General features: G+C 38.7%; 1 protein-coding gene and 1 pseudogene across 1 annotated transcript; one reads left to right on the top strand and one right to left on the bottom strand.

The window, feature by feature from the left end:
- Positions 1-1,961: 1,961 nt before the first annotated feature.
- Rwdd1 (RWD domain containing 1) lies at positions 1,962-19,172 on the bottom strand. Its single transcript, XM_042699090.1, has 7 exons — positions 18,908-19,172; positions 11,351-11,416; positions 8,917-9,047; positions 7,275-7,418; positions 6,358-6,490; positions 5,909-5,971; positions 1,962-2,266 (listed from the first exon to the last, which is right to left on the bottom strand). Exons 1-7 carry the CDS (start codon positions 18,978-18,980, stop codon positions 2,139-2,141), a joined length of 738 nt encoding a protein of 245 aa, XP_042555024.1. The 5' UTR covers positions 18,981-19,172; the 3' UTR covers positions 1,962-2,138.
- Positions 2,286-4,350, top strand: LOC122102060 (annotated as a pseudogene).
- Positions 19,173-20,948: the final 1,776 nt, after the last annotated feature.

Raw genomic sequence — 20,948 nt, 5'->3', positions numbered from 1 at the left:
TATGCCTGTCATCAAGTTACGGAGATATAAGCAGGATCACTGTTCAGAACTGCCTGGGTAAAAAACATGAAACTTTTACCTGGAAAATAATTAAAGTAAAAAAGGTGGTACAGCGCCTGCCTAGTGTGAGACTGTGAGTTCAAATCCCAGTATTGTCAAAACATTAAAAAAAATTCATCATGTTGTGTAAGGAAATAAAAAAGCTCTGGTACTTTCTTCCCCAATCTGAAAATACCCTCTTGCCTTTTTCCTAGTTGCTCTTTCCCAAGTTATCAGCCCATCTTACTCTCCTTTTCCACCAACTGCTCAGCATTTCAGAAATATGTTAACTGTATCACAGCATTAAGAGAAAGCAAATGCTAGCTAATCTTCAGCACTTTGGACAGTGCCATTTGTGCTGGGAATAATATTCCTTTCACTTGGACAGTGATTGTTGAGTATGTGACTGTCTTGTCCAACAATCAAAATGACTTTTTGAAACATTCTGAAACAAAGAAACCTGAAAGACAAAAATGCTGCAAATGATTTGAATCAGGTAGTACATTTATGTTCCAGTTCTACCTCTTAACATGTTTGCACAATCTACACTTTTTCTGGGATTCAAGAATAAATATTTTGCTTCTTGTCAAACATGTTTCAAGACTATGACAGATGAACTCATTGCTTTCCTTGAGACTGTGACTGCTCTCTTGGTTCTACCTCAGGTAGGTAAAGTTCATGTACTATTTAGGTATGGCCTTTGACCAGTATTTACACATCATTTCCCTTAAGGATCTCTGCTGGCCAAAGTAACAGATGCTTAGTATTATGCAAAGATGCAAATGAAAAACAGAAAAATTTGTTTAAACTCTCATGTATCTCTAAAGTACAAGAAAATTTGGCATTCTATTTCATAATTCACTCATCCAACAATATTAGGTGTCCACTCTGTGTCAAGCATTAACTCAGAATTTATGTTTTTATCCCAGTAATATTTTTGCACAACTTGGCACAAGTAGAAAAAAATTTCCCAAATCCAAAAGCAAAATTGATAATCAGGACTACTTATTATTGACTACTACTTATTGATTACTTATTACTACAGATACTACTAGTTTGACTACTACATATCCTGGAAATATGTGTGCTCTAGTTTGAAAAGCAAAATCTTGGGTTAGAATACAATACATACTCTATTATAAAAACAAACCAGGTTGTCCCCATTTTATCACTAGGTTCTTGCCTTCAGTCCCAAATGACAAAGATATCCAATGAGGAATGTATAAAACTAGTCTTAAACTTACCGGAAGGGAGGACAGTCTTCACTCACTTCAGTCCCACATTGTTCATCATTCTTTTTTAACTGTAACAGCTTTTATGGATCTACTCATCAGATTAAACTGTCTTTCTAGGAAAAGCAAAGCCTCCATTCTTGATCTGGGATCAAGGTTAACCACAAGATTCCCTCAAAAAGCACTAAGTCTCACAATAGATTTATCTTTTCATGAAAATGCTTTTAATCCCAAGGTCTGATTCCCAAATAAACATGGAATTGATATTGTTCTGTTTATGGGTATGCAACACGTGTTTTCTTTCTTTCTTTTTTTTAAATGAAGTCAGCTATGTGCACTGCACAAGTGATTTTCAACTGGGGCCAAGATTCAGTCCTCCAAAAATACACTCACTAGGTAACCTGCATGAAGCCTGGCTCTCCCACCTGGTGCCCAAGTCAAACACCCATGTTAATATACATATTCACAGATGGAGATGTGTGTTTGTGTTGCAGACAATATGTAACATGGTATGAATGACAACACTTTGCACCCCGAAGTAATCATTGGTTTCAGCATAGAAATTCTAACTTATTCCAATTCCTCATCTACAAACCTTACCTTCAAGTCTTGGTGTTTACAGGCCAGCTCTTCTCAACACTAAATGATTTTTAGATAGGTGACTTTTTGATCACCAATAAGAAGTAGACATTTTATATTTGAAATTTTAAGGTCAGTTTATTAAGTTCAATGATGTAAGCTATCAGAAGAATATTCTCCTGAAAATGATTTTTTTCTTAGAAAAAAAAAGAAAGGAAAATCAAAGCCCTCTCAGCAGAGCCACAGATGCTGTGGCTGTGAAGCCTCTCTAGCGACGGGGGCAGTCCGTTAGTCTGAGTCACTCCCTGGGTCAGCAGGATTGTAGTCGGGATCGTCATCCTCCTCCTCCTCTTCTTCCAGCTCCAAGTCATCCATTTCCTGGAACAATGACTCATCTACCTCCACATTGTTTCCAGCTGCAAAGAGTGAGAAAACATTACCTTCAGTCATAAGCTCTGAAACACGTAACTCATATCTCATGAAGATGTATTTCATAAAGATATAAACTCACTGGCACTAGCAAAGAGAAACTTCTTTCGTAAAGGATGAGTGATACATCCTAAACCCAACAGTTCAAACCACAAATATATTGATCAGCAGAGACTCTGACATTTTAAGAGCAGTTCTTTCAGTTCATAGTTTGAAAATCTGGACATTCTATTTAAAAACTTATTAGAATGCCATGATTTATAATGTGGCATATTCCAATATGACTTTGTTATCATTACTTATAAAAAGGTGGTTATCACTGAGACATGTGTCAGGGGTTTAGTGATGCCCACACATCACTACACCTCAACTTAGAGGACAGATTTAATTGAACCTTTACTCTCACCCAGTTCTCTTTATATCCAACAGATTTCAAATACTCCAAATGTCTAACTCCTGTCAGAAGCAGTAAGCAGGCTCTGCATTAAAAACATCATACTTCAGCAGTTTGGACTGAAGCAGATGAAAGTAGGATGCTATAGTACTCTTCAAGCACTCACAAATTGTTATCTTCTGTCTCTCTCAGACTCTAACCTATTGACAAGTGATAACATTGAAAATATTGCCTAGAACTGTTCAGTCATTGAAGTGCAATAAGCTGGAGGGACACATCATGGGAACAGGACTGCAGTCCCCTGTTCCCACTGCTCTCAAAACATGGCCTTTAATTCTGGGGCTCCCTCAAGTATCTGGGGCACTGCTGCCGCCAGCTGGACATCTGATGACATGTACAACTGCAGGCTCTGCATTTAGCTTCTTCTGCCTAACATACATTGGCACTACTAGATTCTTCAGGGGTGACTCAAATCAAAAGTTTTAGATTTGGTACTAGTTTGGGCACACAAACAGGAACTAGCACTGGGTTAGGTAGTGGTTTGGGAACTGGCCTGAGATTTGGAGGATTCAGTACATAGTAGCGGCAACAGTAACAAACTACATTAGGTGATCTTTCCATTCAGCCTACATAAGCTCCTATTCAGTCCAACCAATTGATAAATACTGAGAGTGCTCTTTCTGCTCCAACTCCAGTGAAAAATGAGAGGTTATTTTGGCAAAAAAGAACCACCTGCAGGATTTTTGGGGAACAGGAAAGGGATGTTTCAACAATACTACATCAATGGAACTTACACAAGAAAATCCCTTTTGCCGATTTAAGGTTACATGGTATAGTTACATGCCCACTAATAAAAATGAAGATGGATGGTTTTCGTTTGCAATAAAAAGGGAACAGATCTTCTAGGCCAATAACAAACAACAGTTGGTAGTATCACTGCATGAGGTTTGGGGAGGAAAACAGACCCTTGTTGTAAATGTAGGGGTTACTGAAACATTTCTGGACGATCACACGTTGTATTTATCTAGAAAAGTTCTAGATACCACACTACACACCTAGTTTGAAAAGCCAATATAACAATACAATTGCAGCAACTTGAAATCCTTTTTATTACTAGAACAGAACTCTGCCCTGAACAGATCAGTTTTTATAGAATGCTCTGGCTGGGGTAGATCCTTTTATTTGGGAAGAAGTCAAGTGTGGGTAACCCTAATTGTGAAAAGTGAATTCCTGTATCAATGATGGATTTCAAAGAACATCTACAAAAACTAAAGGCTCAAAATCAGATGAATAAACAGCATCAGACCAGATTAAATATTATATTTCAAGGTATTAGTGAACTACAGAGCTGGGAAGATGGCTCAGTGGTAGAGTGCTTGCCTTGCATGCCTGAGGCCCTGGGTTCAATTCCTTAGCACCACATAAGCAGAAAAAGCCAGAAGTGGTGCTGTGGCTCAAGTGTTAGAGCACTAGCCTTGAGCTGAAGAGCTGAGGGACAGCGCCCAGGCCCCAAGCTCAGGCCTCATGACCGACCAAAAAAAAAAAAAAAAAAAGAAGAAGAAATTAGTGAACTACAAAAAAAATCAAACTACAACTGTGACTAATATTGCTTAAAGGATTTTATAGAGTTTTTATGATAAAATATGGCTTTTATCACCTCAGAAGCAGCAGCTATAGGTGAGGAAATAAGGATGTAGAGATACAGAGAAATTGTTCAAGTGGTTACACTATAGTCCAGGTGAAATAATAAAACCTTTGAAACAAATAAAAGAAATTGCTAAAAAGATATGTCAGTGCAATTTACTAGATATGAAAAGATGCTTGATCAACCTTTAAAAAGAGAAAGGAGATAAGAATGAGTGAAGATACTAAAACTTCGAAAGCCAAAGACAGAATGATACGATGTTTTTGGAATGAGGACTCTGCAGAAAATGTAAGATATCCTAACTACATTTTTTATTTTTTGAGAATATAGAAAGTTTGGCATAGCTGTTACAGAGAATGAAATAAACACTTAACAAAAAATATTGAAGGCTGGAGTAATAACTCAGTGGTAGATCACTACTAGCCTAGCAGGCTCAAGACCTTACACCACCTAAAGAAAAAAATAATAGAGGTGGTGCCAATAAGAGCCTAGTTTAGGTTAGGAAGATTTATCAACACTGATTCCTAACCTTCTTCAGCAGATAATCTAGAACAAGGTGGTAAGGCTAAAAGCTAGAAGATTCCAAACTAGCAAGATGAACATAACAGAAGGTTAAAAAAAAACACAGAATGTTAAGATGCTATTAGACTTGTGGCTAAGTATGGAATCCAGTTAAAAACAAAACAAAACATGTATGTACTGGGTGCCAATGGTTCTTATCTGTAATACTGGCTAACAAGAAGGCTGATACTGAGAGGATCACTGTTGAAAGCCAAACCAGGCAGAAAGTTTCACTAGATTCCATCTCTAAAATAACCAACGAAAGCAGGGCTAGAGGTATTGTTCAAGCAGTAGAATAAGTCTGAAGCCCTGAGTCAAAATAAAACTAAATAAAAACTCCTGAGTCAAACTAAACAAAAGTCCCCCCAACATATATAGGTCATAAACTGTATATGGGTAGAGAACTGATTTATACTGTTCTTTGCTATATTCTAAGTGGACAGGACAATGTAGTAAATATTAGTGTGTAGATGAATATTAGTGTATAGATAGAGGATAGATGTCAAGAGGTAAGGTGTATGGAAAACTATAACCAGCAAAAAGCTGAAACAAAAGGCATGACTCAAGTAGAAAACAAAAAACAAGTGAGAGTGCGAGGAGTAGAGCTTAAGCACAATTAGTAGAACATCTTCTAAGAACATCTTCAAAGACAAGGAAAGGTGAGATTTTGGTTACGGAGAAAACTATAAAGTTCCATATATGAGAGCTACCCAAATTCTGAAAAAGCACAAGATACCATTCTCATACATTTGTGATACTACAAATTTGATGTACCAGTTTACTAGTTATCAGACTATTGTACTATAATTGTCTACCTACTGCTACCTGAAGATTGCTCAAGTCATGAGAAAACTTAAAAACTACATTGCTATAGAATGAAAACATTCAGTTCAAATATGTAAATCAATAAACTATTAAACTGTAGGCTTCAAAATGTGTATGTATGTGTTTTAAACAACTCTGAGAGGAAAACATTACATTAAGTAAAATTATTACTTTGATTTTCAGAGTGGAATTCTATTATCTTACCATCCTCTAAGAACTGGATGTCAGATGTATCAAGATTATGATCAGTTTCAAACAGCTGCTTTCCTAAAAGAAATAGGTATGTTTAATTCAAATGCCTCAATTTAGATCCATTATCTTCTCTATAACCATTTTAAAATGTAATCAAAAATACAACCTCCTTAAAATCTGTTGTCTTGTGAATTTAAACATGTATGTGAGCTTTAGTAGCTATGGGGCTTATGAAATGTGTATCAAAGTGGAACAAGTACACCCTAGTCTGCATTAAGAGTCCTAGAAAACAACAAGTCTGACTATATCACTTCTGAGGCTTAGGGTCTTAAATGACCCTGCATCCTAAGATCTATCAATTGCAATACTTAAATGGCCTTTTTTGCTATACAGGAAAGGAGCCAAGGGGTTTTGGGGATAGCAGGAATGATGATGGGACAGAGAGCTGTCATGCTACTTACCACTTAGTTTATTTTTTCCTGCTTGTTCTTCCTCTTTCATCCGTTTCTTTTTAATTTCCAAGAGTTCTGCATCAAACTTGGCCTTCCAACTTAAGAAATTCTCAATTGTAACAGGAGTGCCATGGAACAATTTCTTTAAAAATTAAATAGGGATTTAAGTTGCCAGATCAATGAAACATCAGTATAACAAGTAAAGCCTAGTTAAATATTCCAGACAAATACACATACTGATTACATGTGAAACAGCAAAGAGTATCAGCCAAAACACATGGAAATTTTGGAGTATTTAATCTGATTTCTTCCTGTATTTGCCACTCTCTTTGTTTTTGGTTCAACTGAGAAACTAGACTTCTGATTCTTACTACAAAAAAAATAATTAATTAATATAATATGTAATATGTATAATAATAATATATAATAAAATATATAATATATATATGTGTGTGTGTGTGTATATATATATATATATAGAGAGAGAGAGAGAGAGAGAGCACATGCAATAAACTTCTGTATTTACCATAGCTATTTACTGGCAAAGTTGATATCAGTATTAAAACATTATGAATATACATCAAGTTGTAACATTAAATCATGACTTTTACACTTCATTTCAGAATTTGAGGTTCCCTTCACTCTTTATTTTTAGTAATGATTTATAATTCCCAAACTATGCAACAGGTAAAATAATTTCTTGGTCTTATGTAAGGTTTACTACACAATTACTATGTGTTACTTATGCATGCTACCAAAAAGTATTTTACTCAATAAAATTGTATTAAAATACACCTCATTTTGTGATAAAAAAAAAACCACTGCAATTTCCAAAAAAACACCCCCCCAAAACAAAACAAAAAAAACTGGCTCCCAACTAAACAGATTTAATGACTAGTGAGAGGAAACAGGCTCTTAAAATATACCTTTTCTGCTTCTTCTGCTTCCTTTTCCTTTTGTTTCTTTTCTTCCTCTCTTCTAGTCTTTATCTGATCTACTATTTCATTTAATTTTTCTTGCACAGCTGTAACTAGAGTAAAGATCATCACCATACCAAGATTTTCTTCAGCCTATGTAACAAAAACAGGTGATGAGAAACACACTTCTCAGAAAAATTACAACTAGCCAACAATTTTTGCACAACCACTAAATCTCATGTTTTTATAACACGACTATTAATTCAGTTAGTTATACCACACATTCACATTGTAGATTACTATATTTACTATATTTCATTATTAAAATGAAATATATAATGAATAATTGTAATTTCACTCAGGTAACAGACTGAGCAGGGCCTAGAAGCAGCAAAATCTTCTCACACTTTCTTGCTTGCTTGATTCCCTAAAAACTCCAAATATTTTTCTTTTAAAGTAACACTTAAAGGACTATTGGTCCTTAGAATAGTTATATTTAAGATGGAGATGTTTTCTTTCTTTTTTTTTTGGGTCTTGTCGTGGGGCCTGAACTCTGGGCCTGGGCACTGTCCCTCAGCTCTTCAGCTCAAGGCTAGCGCTCTACCACTTGAGCCACAGCGCCACTTCCGGCTTTTTTCTTATGTGGTGCTAAGGAATCGAACCCAGGGCCTCATGCATGCAAGGCAAGTGCTCTACCACTGAGCCACCTTCCCAGCCCCGATGGAGATGTTTCCTGACAATCCCTTTTTCTTTGACTAGCTGTAGGGCTTCAACTCAGGACCAGGGAGCTGTCCCTGAGCTTTTGTGCTCAAGGCTAGCAGTCTACAACTTGAACCATAGCTCTACTTCTGTCTTTTTAGTAGGTAAGGTTTTCCTTCCCTGGCTGGCTTCAAACCTTGATTCTCAGATCTTAGCCATACGAGTAGCTAGGATTATAGGCATGAGCCCCAAGACCTGGCTTCTGACAATTTTTAAAACAAACAAAAAGTTAGGACTCCTGATTTTTAAGATGGTGAATGAAGGACCTTCCTATTCTTCACTCTGAAGAAATGAAAAGCTCACTACCCAATAACAAGTGACTTTAGCTACCTGGCAAGCCCATCCCACTGCAGAACTAGTCCAAAAAACACTTCTCCATATCCACTTGTTATTTCACACAACCCTCCCCTCTTAGAGGGGCCAGAGAGCATTACTGATATTTGTGCTTTAAGGAAGAAGAGAGGTAAAGAAAAGGAAAAACAAAAAAACAATTGCAGCCCACTACAGGCAACTTGTCTGGAAAGGTGAGAGGGGAAGGAGTTTTTTTTTTTTAATGCTGAAACTTCTAGCTACATGTAGGACTAGATAGTCTAAGAACCAAATTAGAACTATGCTTATGATTTAAAGTACCTTTGGGGCTACTATATCATAAAGACTAAGGAAGTAAGTCATAATGCTGAGTTTCAAATAGGAATCGGGACAACTTCTATTACTCAAAATTTAAAGGAACAGTGGGAAACAAAAACAAAGACACTTGGTAATACTACACCATCCATTCTGCTTGGTCTGTACTTATTACAACTATTTAATAACATTATCTAATGTTTAAGTTAACATATAATATTTAAAGTCAACAATATAACATCAATACAAAAAATTCTTATTTACTTACTTGCACTGATAATAATTTTAAAATGTCTGAGACATCATCATCTTCTAAATTTTCCTGGGAGAATATTTCATAAAGGGGAGCTTCATCTGGGTATTTTTCACTATATGTAAACTTTAGTGTAGTCTGAACAGCTAAGACACAAGACAACAATTTGATGTAAATACATTAAGACTAGAGATCTGTATTTTTGTTTAATCAGTAATTAGCTTACAATTTGCCAAAGTATTATAACAGATTTTCCTACCAACGGCCCCCCAAAACTAAGAGATTAGCAAATCATTAGTACTAATAACACATACCAATAAGAGGTAAGTAAATACCAAAACTCATTTCTTATATAGGAAGTACATCTACCCGGTATCATTTTATGATTTTGTATTTCTGAGGAAGAATATGGTCAAAAGTTCATATTTTTAAAAATCCTGCTCAACATAAAGTAAAAGCAAAAAATACAACTGTGGCTTCTACCAGAAGCCATTCCAAGCTGCAATATCTGGTGGCTAGATGACAAAGTTTTGACTAGTTTGAAAAAGTATCTATGAAAAATGTGATTCATCCACACATTCTCACTCTTTTGACTTGTGCTAATGTACAGATCCAACATCTTTTTGGGAGTGAAATATTATTGGGCACACTGCTATCTAGCGTCTCTGTAGCCCAGTTCAATGAGTTCTTATTCCAACTAGCAGTAGTGCTAATTCTTTTCTACTAACATCATTACTCACATTGATCACTTTCCTAGAGTTTATTATCTTGTAACTCACATAATAGTAAGACTAGTTGTTTTTTTGTTGTTGTTAGAATAGTTTTTTTTTTTGGATGATCATCTATAATGCTGTTTCTAGAAATTACAAATCTATTCTCTTTGCTGCTTTTGAACTAGTTGGTTTATTAAAATGGAGTTTGGGGGAAAAACATATTACAACTATAGATTCTTTCAAACACATTTAGAATATATTTTTCAAATTAGAACATGACTTATGTAAAACCATTACAACAGGATGATTATTAGATTCTAACAAAGCTAGTATTCAGAATATGGGAACAATCTTCAGCAATTTTTGAATTTCACATTTAATTTCGGTATAATCTTAAAAAGGTAAGTGTTGTTATTTTGGGGTATTTACCAATGAGCATTGCCACAGCATTACAGCATATAGATGGTATTATAAGCAACACAAGTGATGTCAAGAACTTCTTTATGAAGAAAAAATTCAAACAGTGAAATAACTACAGTAGTTATTTTGCACTTTAACTCTAACAGTTATATAATAATACTCTACTAGTTACTTTGTGCTGTGCTTTAATACAATACCTATCTATAAGAGAATATTTGTCATTGACCTATTAATAAATATTTGATAACTTTTTCATACATCAAAATATCTCAATGCTAACTTTATCTTCAATTGTGTAAGACAAATTGAGAGCTATTATATATTATTAAAACTATCCCTTAATCTTTATGACAGGATTTTGATTTACCAATTACTAGGAAAAGAATATTAGGCATTAACTGCAATTCATATATCATTTTTATTAAATTACTACTGTAACTGACATATACCAAAAGTAGAAATAAACTTTATACACTATTTCCTCAATTATCCACCAAAAGTTTAAGCTAATTTGCTTATTTGTGTTAAAGTTTCTTTAAAAAAACAAAAGGAAAAAAAAAGAACAACAAATATATCCAACAAGCATTCTACACATTAATAGTAAAACATAGCCATGGAAAAATAGTAAAAAATAATCATGGTCAACACAATGAAATACCACAAAACCACTGAATGTTCACATGTAAAACCTTGTTTCAGACAAAAATTTACCTTCTTTCTATCAACTGTCTCACTTAAAAAAATCAAGTGAATTTTGCTAGACTATATGTTTTTTAAAGTCATATTCATACAATAAATCAGACTACAAACACTCAACATTCCTATTAAATCTTTTTTTTTTTTTTGTTCAGTCCTGGGGCTTGAACTCTTGAGCTCTTCAGCTCAAGGCTACTGCTTTTCTTTACCTCTCCTCTTCCTTAAAGTACAAACATCAGTAATGCCCTCTGGCTACTCTAGGAAAGGAGGGTTGTGTGAAATAAGTGGATATGGAGAAGTGTTTTCTGGACTAGCTCTGCAGTGGGATGGGCTTTCCAGGTGGCTAAATTCACTTGTTATTGGGTTTTCTGGTGGTTTTTTTTTTTTATTGGAGATCAGAGTCTCATAGACTTTCCTACCCAGGCTGGCTTTGATCTGAGATCCTCAGATCTCAGCCTCCTGAGTAGCTACAATTACAGCCATAAGCCACCAGCACCTAGTCATGTTAATCTTAACAGTACCTTAGTACCTTTACACAAACAATGCCCAGCACAATGACTACAGAATGAATGGAATTTCTAAAAAGCTAAAGGAAAAAAAGTATTTAGGATGAGACTTACTTTCATCATTTTCTCCAGCCTCAGATGTAACAGTAATGGTGAAGCTGTGTGGATTTTCTGATAATACTGCAAGAAAACATACATAAAAGTTAGGAGCCTACTTCCTAAGGCAGATGTTATTTCTTATCATAAGTGTATCACTACCCAGTCCTAAAAACTAGTCCTTAACCTGTATTTTTATTTTAATATATATAAACTGAGCAGAATAATATAAAGACTACATTAATTTCCTAATCAAGGTGAGTTTTCTTTAATCTGGAAAGATTAATAAACCCTCTTGATGTCTTACCTATACAATCAAAATAGTAGGTAGTTTATGTTTTATTTCTAAAGCTCTTCATATACATGAAAAATTAAGTTCCTAAGAAAAAACTCCAAATAGAATATAGCAAAAACTTTGGTGTTCCTCTTCAATACTACCCACTGATATTCATGTTGTCACTGATTTTATACTTTTCTATCTTTCTAGTATTGACTAGATCTTTAGTGAAACCAAATTTAATCTTTCACAAATATTTATCGAACTTTTACCATCTTCATGGAATTACGATAGAAATTAGCTATAAATATGAGCAGTAAATAGCTTAAATTTATTAAGGAAGACAAGACATATAAATCAATTCTTATATACATATGAAAGCTTTATTAATTATTTCAAGGATATTATACAAATGCTTTCTATGGGAGCTCCCAGACCAGTGCCTCACAGGCTTTAGACACTCAATATATATTGGCTTAATGAAACAAAGACTAATGGGAGAAAAGGAGAAAAACAGTTAACAAAGGAAACCTGAATTCAAAACCATGTGAATAGTAAACAAGGGAAGTTTTTATCAGTAGCGATAGTTGCTAAGCCTTAGAGAAAACTCTATATGCTTTATTCTATACTAGGGAAGTACTGGCACCTGTTAAGGTTGACAGGAGCTCTGTGGACTCTTTCTGATATGAAAGAGCAAAGATCACTTAAAGAAGTTACCATCGAAACTATTTGCCTTTAGTATCCAGGAACCTGGTTAAGCCACCATAATAAATACAGATTACCAATATTTCTGGGACAGATACCTTCATTTAATTTTAACCCAGGTTTAAGGCACTTGAAGCAAAGGTGAACATCTGGGGTTATTAGAAGATGTTATCAGGGCAGACGAAACACTTATTGTACTCATCCTGTACTAGGTCTTAGGCAATTCAGCCTATCCTGAAAAGTTATTGAAAACTCATAAGCTTTCTCTCAAAATGACTGGTCTTACCTATTTCTAAATAAATACATGTTTTAAAACACATGTGTTTTACTTCATGACCAATTTTACTATTTACATACCATGAAATATAAACACTGCAATCACAGAAATAAGAGTTTAATCATGACATTCCAACTTGCTACTCCTTGCAACAAGGACTCTGTCAAGTCCCCAATGTAGGGATACCCTATATTCAGTATAACAGCTAACTCTGACTGACCATCATTTTGTGCCTATCCTGTGCTGTGCATTTGCATAAAATCTCTTTAAATCTAACATCAAAACTATGGTTTTCTTGCTATATTTCACCAAATTTAAGACCTCATCAAGTATGCACTATTTTTACTTCTATGCCACTAAGAAAATAAGGCTGTAAATTAAACTATGTCCTGTAATCAATAACTTCCTATTTCAGTACTGTTAAAATGTAAGAATATGTGGTCTTTAAAGCAATGACATTATTAGCCCCAAGTTCATAGATATTAGAACTCAAGACACAGACCTTTTCATAAATCACTCAAGGTTCTATAACCAGTAACTGTAGAACTAAACAATAAAGTGCTTTATTTAAAAAAAAAATCAGTTGAGAAATTCCAGGATGTCATTTGAATTATGCTAAAAACCATGGTGGGCATATTGGTGAGTGTACCACGGCAGTAAGAGCACAATGGATGAAAAGCCAGTGGAACGTTCAGGGACTGATTATAGCTTTCGCTTGATGAACAAATATGTCAGTGAAGTAGGTGAAATACAGTTGAAATTTAAGTCCTGCATGGTAACAGATTTTAGTAATAATATAGTTAATTGCTGCTACAAATGAGGTCAAACCAATGAGGTTTCAAACAAGGTTGTCAGCTGTGAGAACGGCAGGAGACCAGGAGGAAGTCACCACAAGGATGACACGGAGAGTTTGCAGGCTGAGGATGTGGCATGGAGAACTCAAATGAGGAATACAAAAGAAAACCAGACATGTACTTATGAGGCATCGAGTAGACATCAGATGAGAAATGGAAATAATGAGAACTAGGCTTTATTTTCATTTAGGATTATCTATAGCAATGTGAGAGCTAAAGTCACTAGACTAAATGTGAACATCAAGGAGAAAAGGTAATAGAAAAATAAAAGTGAATGCCAGCTTGGTTAAAAAAAAAATCTATTACTTGGAAAACAAAGTAAAAAACTGACTAAAGATTATTAGAAACAACCATAAGAGTGAATAACAAACTCAAGAGAAAACAGTGTTATACAAATCAAAGGAAGAGTTTTTAAGAGGTAGCCCATGCTACCCCCCCCCCCCATGCTCACTACTGCTTTAACAGTTTTCTAAGCAAGCACATTTTTATCACATTCAGATTTTTATCACATCATTACCTGCTTACACCTGCCTAAGTGTGTTAGCATCACTGTGAAAAAAGGGGCAAGAGTTAAGACTCTGGAAAGCACACATAACTTGAAGTCTATTTTATATATGAAACTACTCAACTAGCAGAATCTGCATTTGATAGAGCTGTGCCTGCAATGTGCACTATAGTATGTAGCCATGTACGTAAAGAAGCATTGTTCTGTAAAACCATGTCTAAATCACTGACAAGGCTCCCTACGAACTGGCCCATGTGACTTATCAGGTCTCATTTCCCATGAGTTTTATGTTCTGGCAATACCAAACTATTTATTCACAATGTCTCAGAGTCCTGCTTATGCACATACTAATCTTTCCCTTCATATAAATCATCACCTTTCAGTTCTCCAAAACAACTCAGACTGTTGCTTTGCCTAAATGCATGGCATCAGATAAACATCTGGTAAATGAGGAAACCAAAAGATTATGGAGATAATTAGCTTAGAACAATGTAGGAACCTGACAACAAAAGAGCTGCATGGATGGGAGGCCTTTCAGAGATGGTATTACCAAGGGGTGCCCATGTCCACATGCAGCAAAGGCAAAAATCAAAGTTAGCAGTTAATAAAGGCAAAGAACTCTTAGGCACATTATTAGAAGAGTCAAAAACTAAAATGGTACGTTTCAGGCAGAGTATTTTATACTCCTTAGATAGTTATACAGCATGTTCATTGTTTCCCATTAAATAGGTAAATTAAAAGGCTTGCAAAAATACCACACCAAGGTATCACTACAAAGGAAAATATGGGAACAAGGTAGAACAAAGGAAAAGACTACTGGGGAATACTGCTAAGTCTTCAAATATTCACTCTCCCTCTGTCCAATTATGACATTTTTTTCTAAGCATATTTACCAAAGAATAAGAATGACACAATATTTCTAATGAAATGATGCAGTTACAGCTAACAAGATGGGAACAGATGTGACCTTGCGCAGTTTCTGGGAAATTTCCTTGAGAAACTTCGGGTTTTTACCTTCCTCCCTCCTCTCCAGCACTGCACCCCCCTTCATTCCTTTATCCATTCTGATGTTAGAAAGAGAACGATGATGCCATCTTATCTAAGAGGGTAAGCACACAACTTTGAGTCTGGACAAGTCTCTTTCCTGTCTGGAGGTGGAGCTGCCACAATTCTTTGATATGAAGAAAAAGCAAACTTTAGCCACTGTAAAAACCATTGCTATTTGGGATTTTCTGTCACAGCTAAATTAAAAAAAAATGTAGGAGAGGGGTTAATATGTTGAACTTGTACAATAACTAATAAATAGGGATGGTGAGATCCATCAGGGTTTGCAAAAAATGTATGAGTCCAGAGGGGATTTTATTGTTTTTTGTTTTGTTCTGTTTTGTTTTAGTAAGACAGGGTTTCATGGGTGGACCAGTCTGGCCTGAAACTCATTATGTAGCCCAAACTGGCTTTGAACTGTGTCCTTTTGCTCTGCCTCTCACGTGCTAGGATGTTGAGATTACAGCCACTATGCTCAGTTAATTCCTCAGTTTTTTTTGTTTTTGGCCATGGTTCTAGCATCTCAGTGTCTCACACTTGCTAGGCTCTACCACTTGAGCCATTTCCTTAGCCCATTTATGCTTTGTTATTGTTCCAAGTAGAGTTTTTATTTTATTATTATTATTATTTTTGCCTGTGGCTGGCCTCAGACCACAATCCTCCTCCCATCTATGCTCCCAGTATATCTGGCAGTACAAACACAGATCACCACTCACAGCTTGTTGATTGTAGGGAATTTCACTAACTTGTTGCCCCATGGCTTTGAACCTTGATACTTTGATCTGTCTCCCACATAGCAAGGATTACAGAAATGAGTGACTGTGCCTGGCAGATTCCTGAGTTATGCTGAAAAAAATTCCATTCTATTTGGAGAGGAGCAGGGGAAGCACAGAAATGGTGGGACAAGGGGTGAACTAATTCAGCAGTGATACTCTCTGGACACTACGTTGAAAATGAACTATACAACTTGAGGGGAAGAGGAGGTCAAGAGAGAAAAAACTGAGAAAATGAGGGAAGAGATGACACTGTTCCAAAAATGTACTTCATATCTGACTTATGTAACTGAAACCCCCTGTATATCACCTTTACAATAAAAATGTTTAACAATTCCATTCTAAGGTATTAGTATGAGCTATCGGTAAATGATGGATGCCAGACCTCCACCATTGTGTGTGGTTGAAATTACTTTTACAGAAAGGAGAAGGCTGCTGGGCATAGGGACCTACTGAAACAGGAGGGGTGAGTTAGGTGATGTAGTGTTTATGATGATAAAATGGACAGAATTTAAGGGTTTTGTCAAAAACAGGCTAATGGATATGGATACACAAATGACCTTAGGTTTTCACAAAGAATCAGAAAGCCCCTACTAAGTCCCTTTGGTTGTTAGGGAGTATCTAACCTTTCAAAAAGTATGTCTCACAAAAATAGTTTTTACTAGATGATTTCTGCTCTAAGATACTACTGTAACTATTAAGTGCTCATGGCTGCTACTTAGCAGACTGACACAGCAAGTGTGTATTGTACCCATCTTGGTAAGGTAAACAAAATTAAGGGAACTTAAGTCAACTAGTTTATTGAACTGTCAACTAGTTTATTCCAACAAAACTCCCCACAGCCAGAGATTTTGATATAGCAATGGAAATAACCAAATTCTACTACCTTAGCAGGACCTTGTCATGTGAAGCACTACTGAAGGAGAATGTGGTATCAGAAGAGTCCATTTATATTTTGGAAGACTAGTTGTTAGGAGGGTTGGATCAATGTGCAATCAAGCTACAGAATAGGCAAAAAGAAGAAATTGTATTATGATATGATATAATTCACAGCAAATGCAACATTGGACCAAAAGATCTTTGTAAATATAAGTAATTCTGAGATTAAGCTAGGTCTATGGGCTGGAATTATGTCCACTCAATAACCATATAAGGTCATGTGTACTTAACAAATGCTTCTTAGTAACACATTAAAAGGGTATCTACTTCCTTCATCAATAGATGAAGCATTTACTAAACCTAATATTTAATGAGATTCAAAATGAAAAGTGCTCCTTGGCGATATGACATAGCAAGCTCTCTTTCACTGGACACAGAAGTTCAAATGTATGGAAGGGTGTAAAATAGCAAATCTTACAAACTTTAAAAATTTCAAAAACATCAAACTTGAAAACACTTTAAGGTTCTCTGCCTGTACTGGAAAAAGTACAAGTACCTAAGTCCCTAAGAACTATATATCAAGATCTTATTTATTGTAAATCTTGTATAGATGCTGACAGGAATCACAGATAAACTCAACTGATAATAGCAGAATATCTGAAAGAATCAGAAAATTCATCATTTATTTCCCTGGCTCAGAATCCTCCAGCACTTTCTGCATCTGACAAGAATTTCATGTACCAGAGCTATTAGGGCCTACTATAAGTTAAGATACTCACAAGGTTGTTTTAAGGCTACACATGCATGTCACCTTTGTAAGCGCACATATGCAGTTATTTAATAACACATCTACCCTATGTACAAAGAAACGAACAGTAAGTACAGCTGATGTTTTATTATCTCTATCTACAGTGTTCTCACCTATTATATTTCCCAAATAGTGGAACTAACCAAACATTGTGATTAAGAGCATATCCACGAACTGACTCTTGGATCCTATTTTAGTTAGACATGACATATAAGCAAGGAGAGAGAAGGGAGCCAGACTCCATACACACTCACCCAGATAATGACACTCTCAAACCCCTCTTCACTCATCCCCTTAACATCCTCACAGCACAGCTGTATTGCTGGTGAGAGAACATGAACAGGACTGGAGCTATACAGGGGTAGCTGAGAGACATCTGCCTGTTGGCAAAGCAGAACAAAATTTTCTACCATTTCAAACAGTGGTCAAAAAAGGTGAAGTCAAGGAAAAAAATCTACACTAAACCAAGGGAGAGGGCTGGACTTCATGAGTTAAAGAGTCACACTCTGAATTCTGACACTCAATCATGGGCAACAGTCAGAAGAACAGGCAAAGGAATGTCAGTCTTGCAAACCTAAAGGCTTCACACGCATACCAGCTTTCCTTGCACTGCTTTTCATAGCTGAGAGAAATCAGCGATCCAGTGATCTTGGAGCGTTCTCAGAATCCGGTGAAGCACGGCTTTAATATGGAAGAATTCTCTTTCTTTAAAATGGAGCGAATGGACCTATCGATACGTTTGCCTAGCCTAACCTAACCAAGAAGTCTGCCCTCCCTCATCTCAGCTTTAGAACTGGACCCAAACCCCCAGAACTTAATACCAGTCTGCACTACCTCGACGGCAGACCAGACAGAGCCAGCTACTTACTTACCTTTCCTGAGCCTCCATGGCAACCTAGGTGATGTCTAATCCCCCCCCTTCCGGTCTGATCCCCTCACCTGTGTTCTACAGCAGAACAGAAACGTGGAAGGGGCATCATTCACTCGACATTCTGCAGAATGCCGTGCGATTTCCGTTCTTAAAGTAAGCCGACGAGCTCCAGGGGCTAGGCTACTTCTCTATCCTGACTCAGACTTCCACCAATGTTCACACGCCGCCGAGAGAAAAACAGCTACCTCCGACCCGGAGAAGCCTCGATCTCTCTCGGAGGATTCCTTTTCTCTCCGTGCATCCCAGTGAACCCAGGCCCGATTCGGGGTCTCCGAGGTCCCGCCCGCGCCATCCGTACTCCCAAGGCTACAGGATAAGCGGGGCGGGGCGGGGTGGGGGCGCGGGAGCTGCCCCGGGGTTCGTGGTAACTGACTGACCCGGAGCGGCGGGTGAGGCGGTCCTGCGACCTCGCGGGCCCCGATCTCCCCCCTCACCCCGGCCCCGAGGCCGAGGGCCGCGGCGGCTCCGGCCCGTTCTCGGCCCACCTCAGGGCGGCTGCGGGCTCGCGGCCTCGAGCGTCACCTGTGAAGGAGTCGGGGTAGATGGCCTCCAGGGCCTCCAGCTCGTTGCGCTGCTCCTCGCCGTAATCTGTCATCGTGGCCCTCGCTGCTGGCCCATGGATCGCCGGACACTTGGGCGGCGCGGTGCAGCCCAGACCGCCGCCGCGCCGGCTGCCAGGTGGACGCAGGCGCAGAGCCCGACTCTCCAGGCCCGGGGAGCTACAGCCAGGCCCGGCCTACTGAGCTAACAGTTCCGCGCCGTTCTCCCGGTTCTGCTCCCTCGATCGGCGTTCGACTCGTTCTGCCTGGCCTCGGGGAAGCCAATTCAACGCCTGTCCCACGCTCGCTTCGGATTTGCTGGATAATGAAACCACTCGCTCCGGCATTCGCCAAGGACACCTAAGGAGAGCTGCCGGGCTTTGAAGTCCCCTCCGAGCGGCATCCTCGCTCTAAACGCCTGGGCCGAGCGCCAGCGTGGGCGCTGGGCGGGACGACGTCGCCGCCGGCGGGACCCGGGACGACCTTGAATTTCAGATTTCTCCGGTTTCCGGTTTGCGGCGGCCCCGTGTGTTCCTCGGATGGCCGGGCTTCCGGAAGCCCGAGCGGCCTGGAGTTCCGCCGGAGGTGGGGGAGCGGGCGGGCCCGTGGTGGAACCCGGCTCAGGGGGAGTGGGAAGCCTGACGGTCGTCGGCGGGACGGGTTTGGGAGGGTCGCCCCGCTGCTGTAATCCTTGCTGCTCAGGAGGCTGAGATCTGAGGATGGAAGTTCGAAGCCAGCCCAGGCAGGAAAGCCCGTGCGCTTCTGAAATTACCCCCCCCCCCCAAAAAAAAAGCCCAAGCGGAGCTGTGGCCCAAGCGGTCGAGCGCTAGACCTGATGAGCACAAAGGCCAGGACCGTGCCCGGCCCCGCGTGCACACCCCGGGACCGCACAGAAACCACAGCAACCACACAAAACGTCGTGTGAGATCCTGAAGCAAACGACGCAGCGCAGACCTGCACCTGTGCATGCCGTGCGTGGCTGTAAATGGCAAAAGATGCTGGTTTCAATGACACTTGGATAGACAGGGTAACGCTGCTATGTCATGAACGGAAGTGCCACTTCTGAGAATAACTATCGGCTCATCACTGCACACAGAATTGTCAGCCATAATAGCGAAGGCTAATCATATGACTACTTTTATGAAGTGCATTTAGTCACACGTATTAAAAGGCATCTTGATTATTTTTTTAATTGAGTGTTTTAGCAGGGGAATACGTTATAGCCAATTTACCCAGGCAAACTTTGGTGGTGATCCCATGTTTCAAATACTGAGTATTGAACTCTTTTAAACTTTGAGGAAGCAATGGAAGTACGCTTTCTTCACCACCCAATACAGGTCCAACCCAAAGTATTCAGGGAAATGTGAATGATCACTTGTTTTCCATTCAGTTAAAATTACCACACATTTTTTTCCCAATCTTGCCTGTTTTCAATTACTATAGGCTGTAATCACAGCGACCTTAGAAGGGCGACAGGGAAAGGGGAAGGAAAGCAGGAACGGCTGCTTCCTGCCTTTCACTTGGCCGCTTGGTGGTTTGACAGGCCAGGTACTGGTGGATGGTGCTAGTCTGGCACTCTCATTCCAGTCCAAGGAATGCCCTTGATCTGCACTAGAGCATGCTGCATCACCTAATTGATCAGAGGCCAGAAAAGACAGAGAATACAATCTGAAAGGCCCATTAAAGGCCAGAAGCAGCCCTCATATTACTGGGAGAACCACCCCGGATGCTTGTGGTGGGGAACTCTTGTCCCTCAGCTCTTCAGCTCAAGGCGAGCACTCCACCACTTGAGCCACAGCACCACTTCCGGTTTTCTAGTGGTTTATTGGAGATAAGAGTCTTACGGACTTTCCTGCTCGGGCTGGCTTTGAACCATGATCTTCAGATCTCAGCCTCCTGAGTAGCTAGGATTACAGGCGTGAGCCACGGGCGCCAGGCATAACTCTTGAGTGGAGGACCCACACCCCCAGCTGGCTCTGGAGATGTAGGTGGGACTTGGCGTCTCAGGTGAAACACCTGAGTCT

This window comes from Dipodomys spectabilis, unplaced genomic scaffold (genome assembly GCF_019054845.1).
Source record: "Dipodomys spectabilis isolate Male_0828 unplaced genomic scaffold, ASM1905484v1 ptg000001l, whole genome shotgun sequence".
In the NCBI taxonomy this organism is placed as follows: domain Eukaryota; kingdom Metazoa; phylum Chordata; class Mammalia; order Rodentia; family Heteromyidae; genus Dipodomys; species Dipodomys spectabilis.
This window is presented reverse-complemented; position numbering and strand designations above follow the sequence as displayed.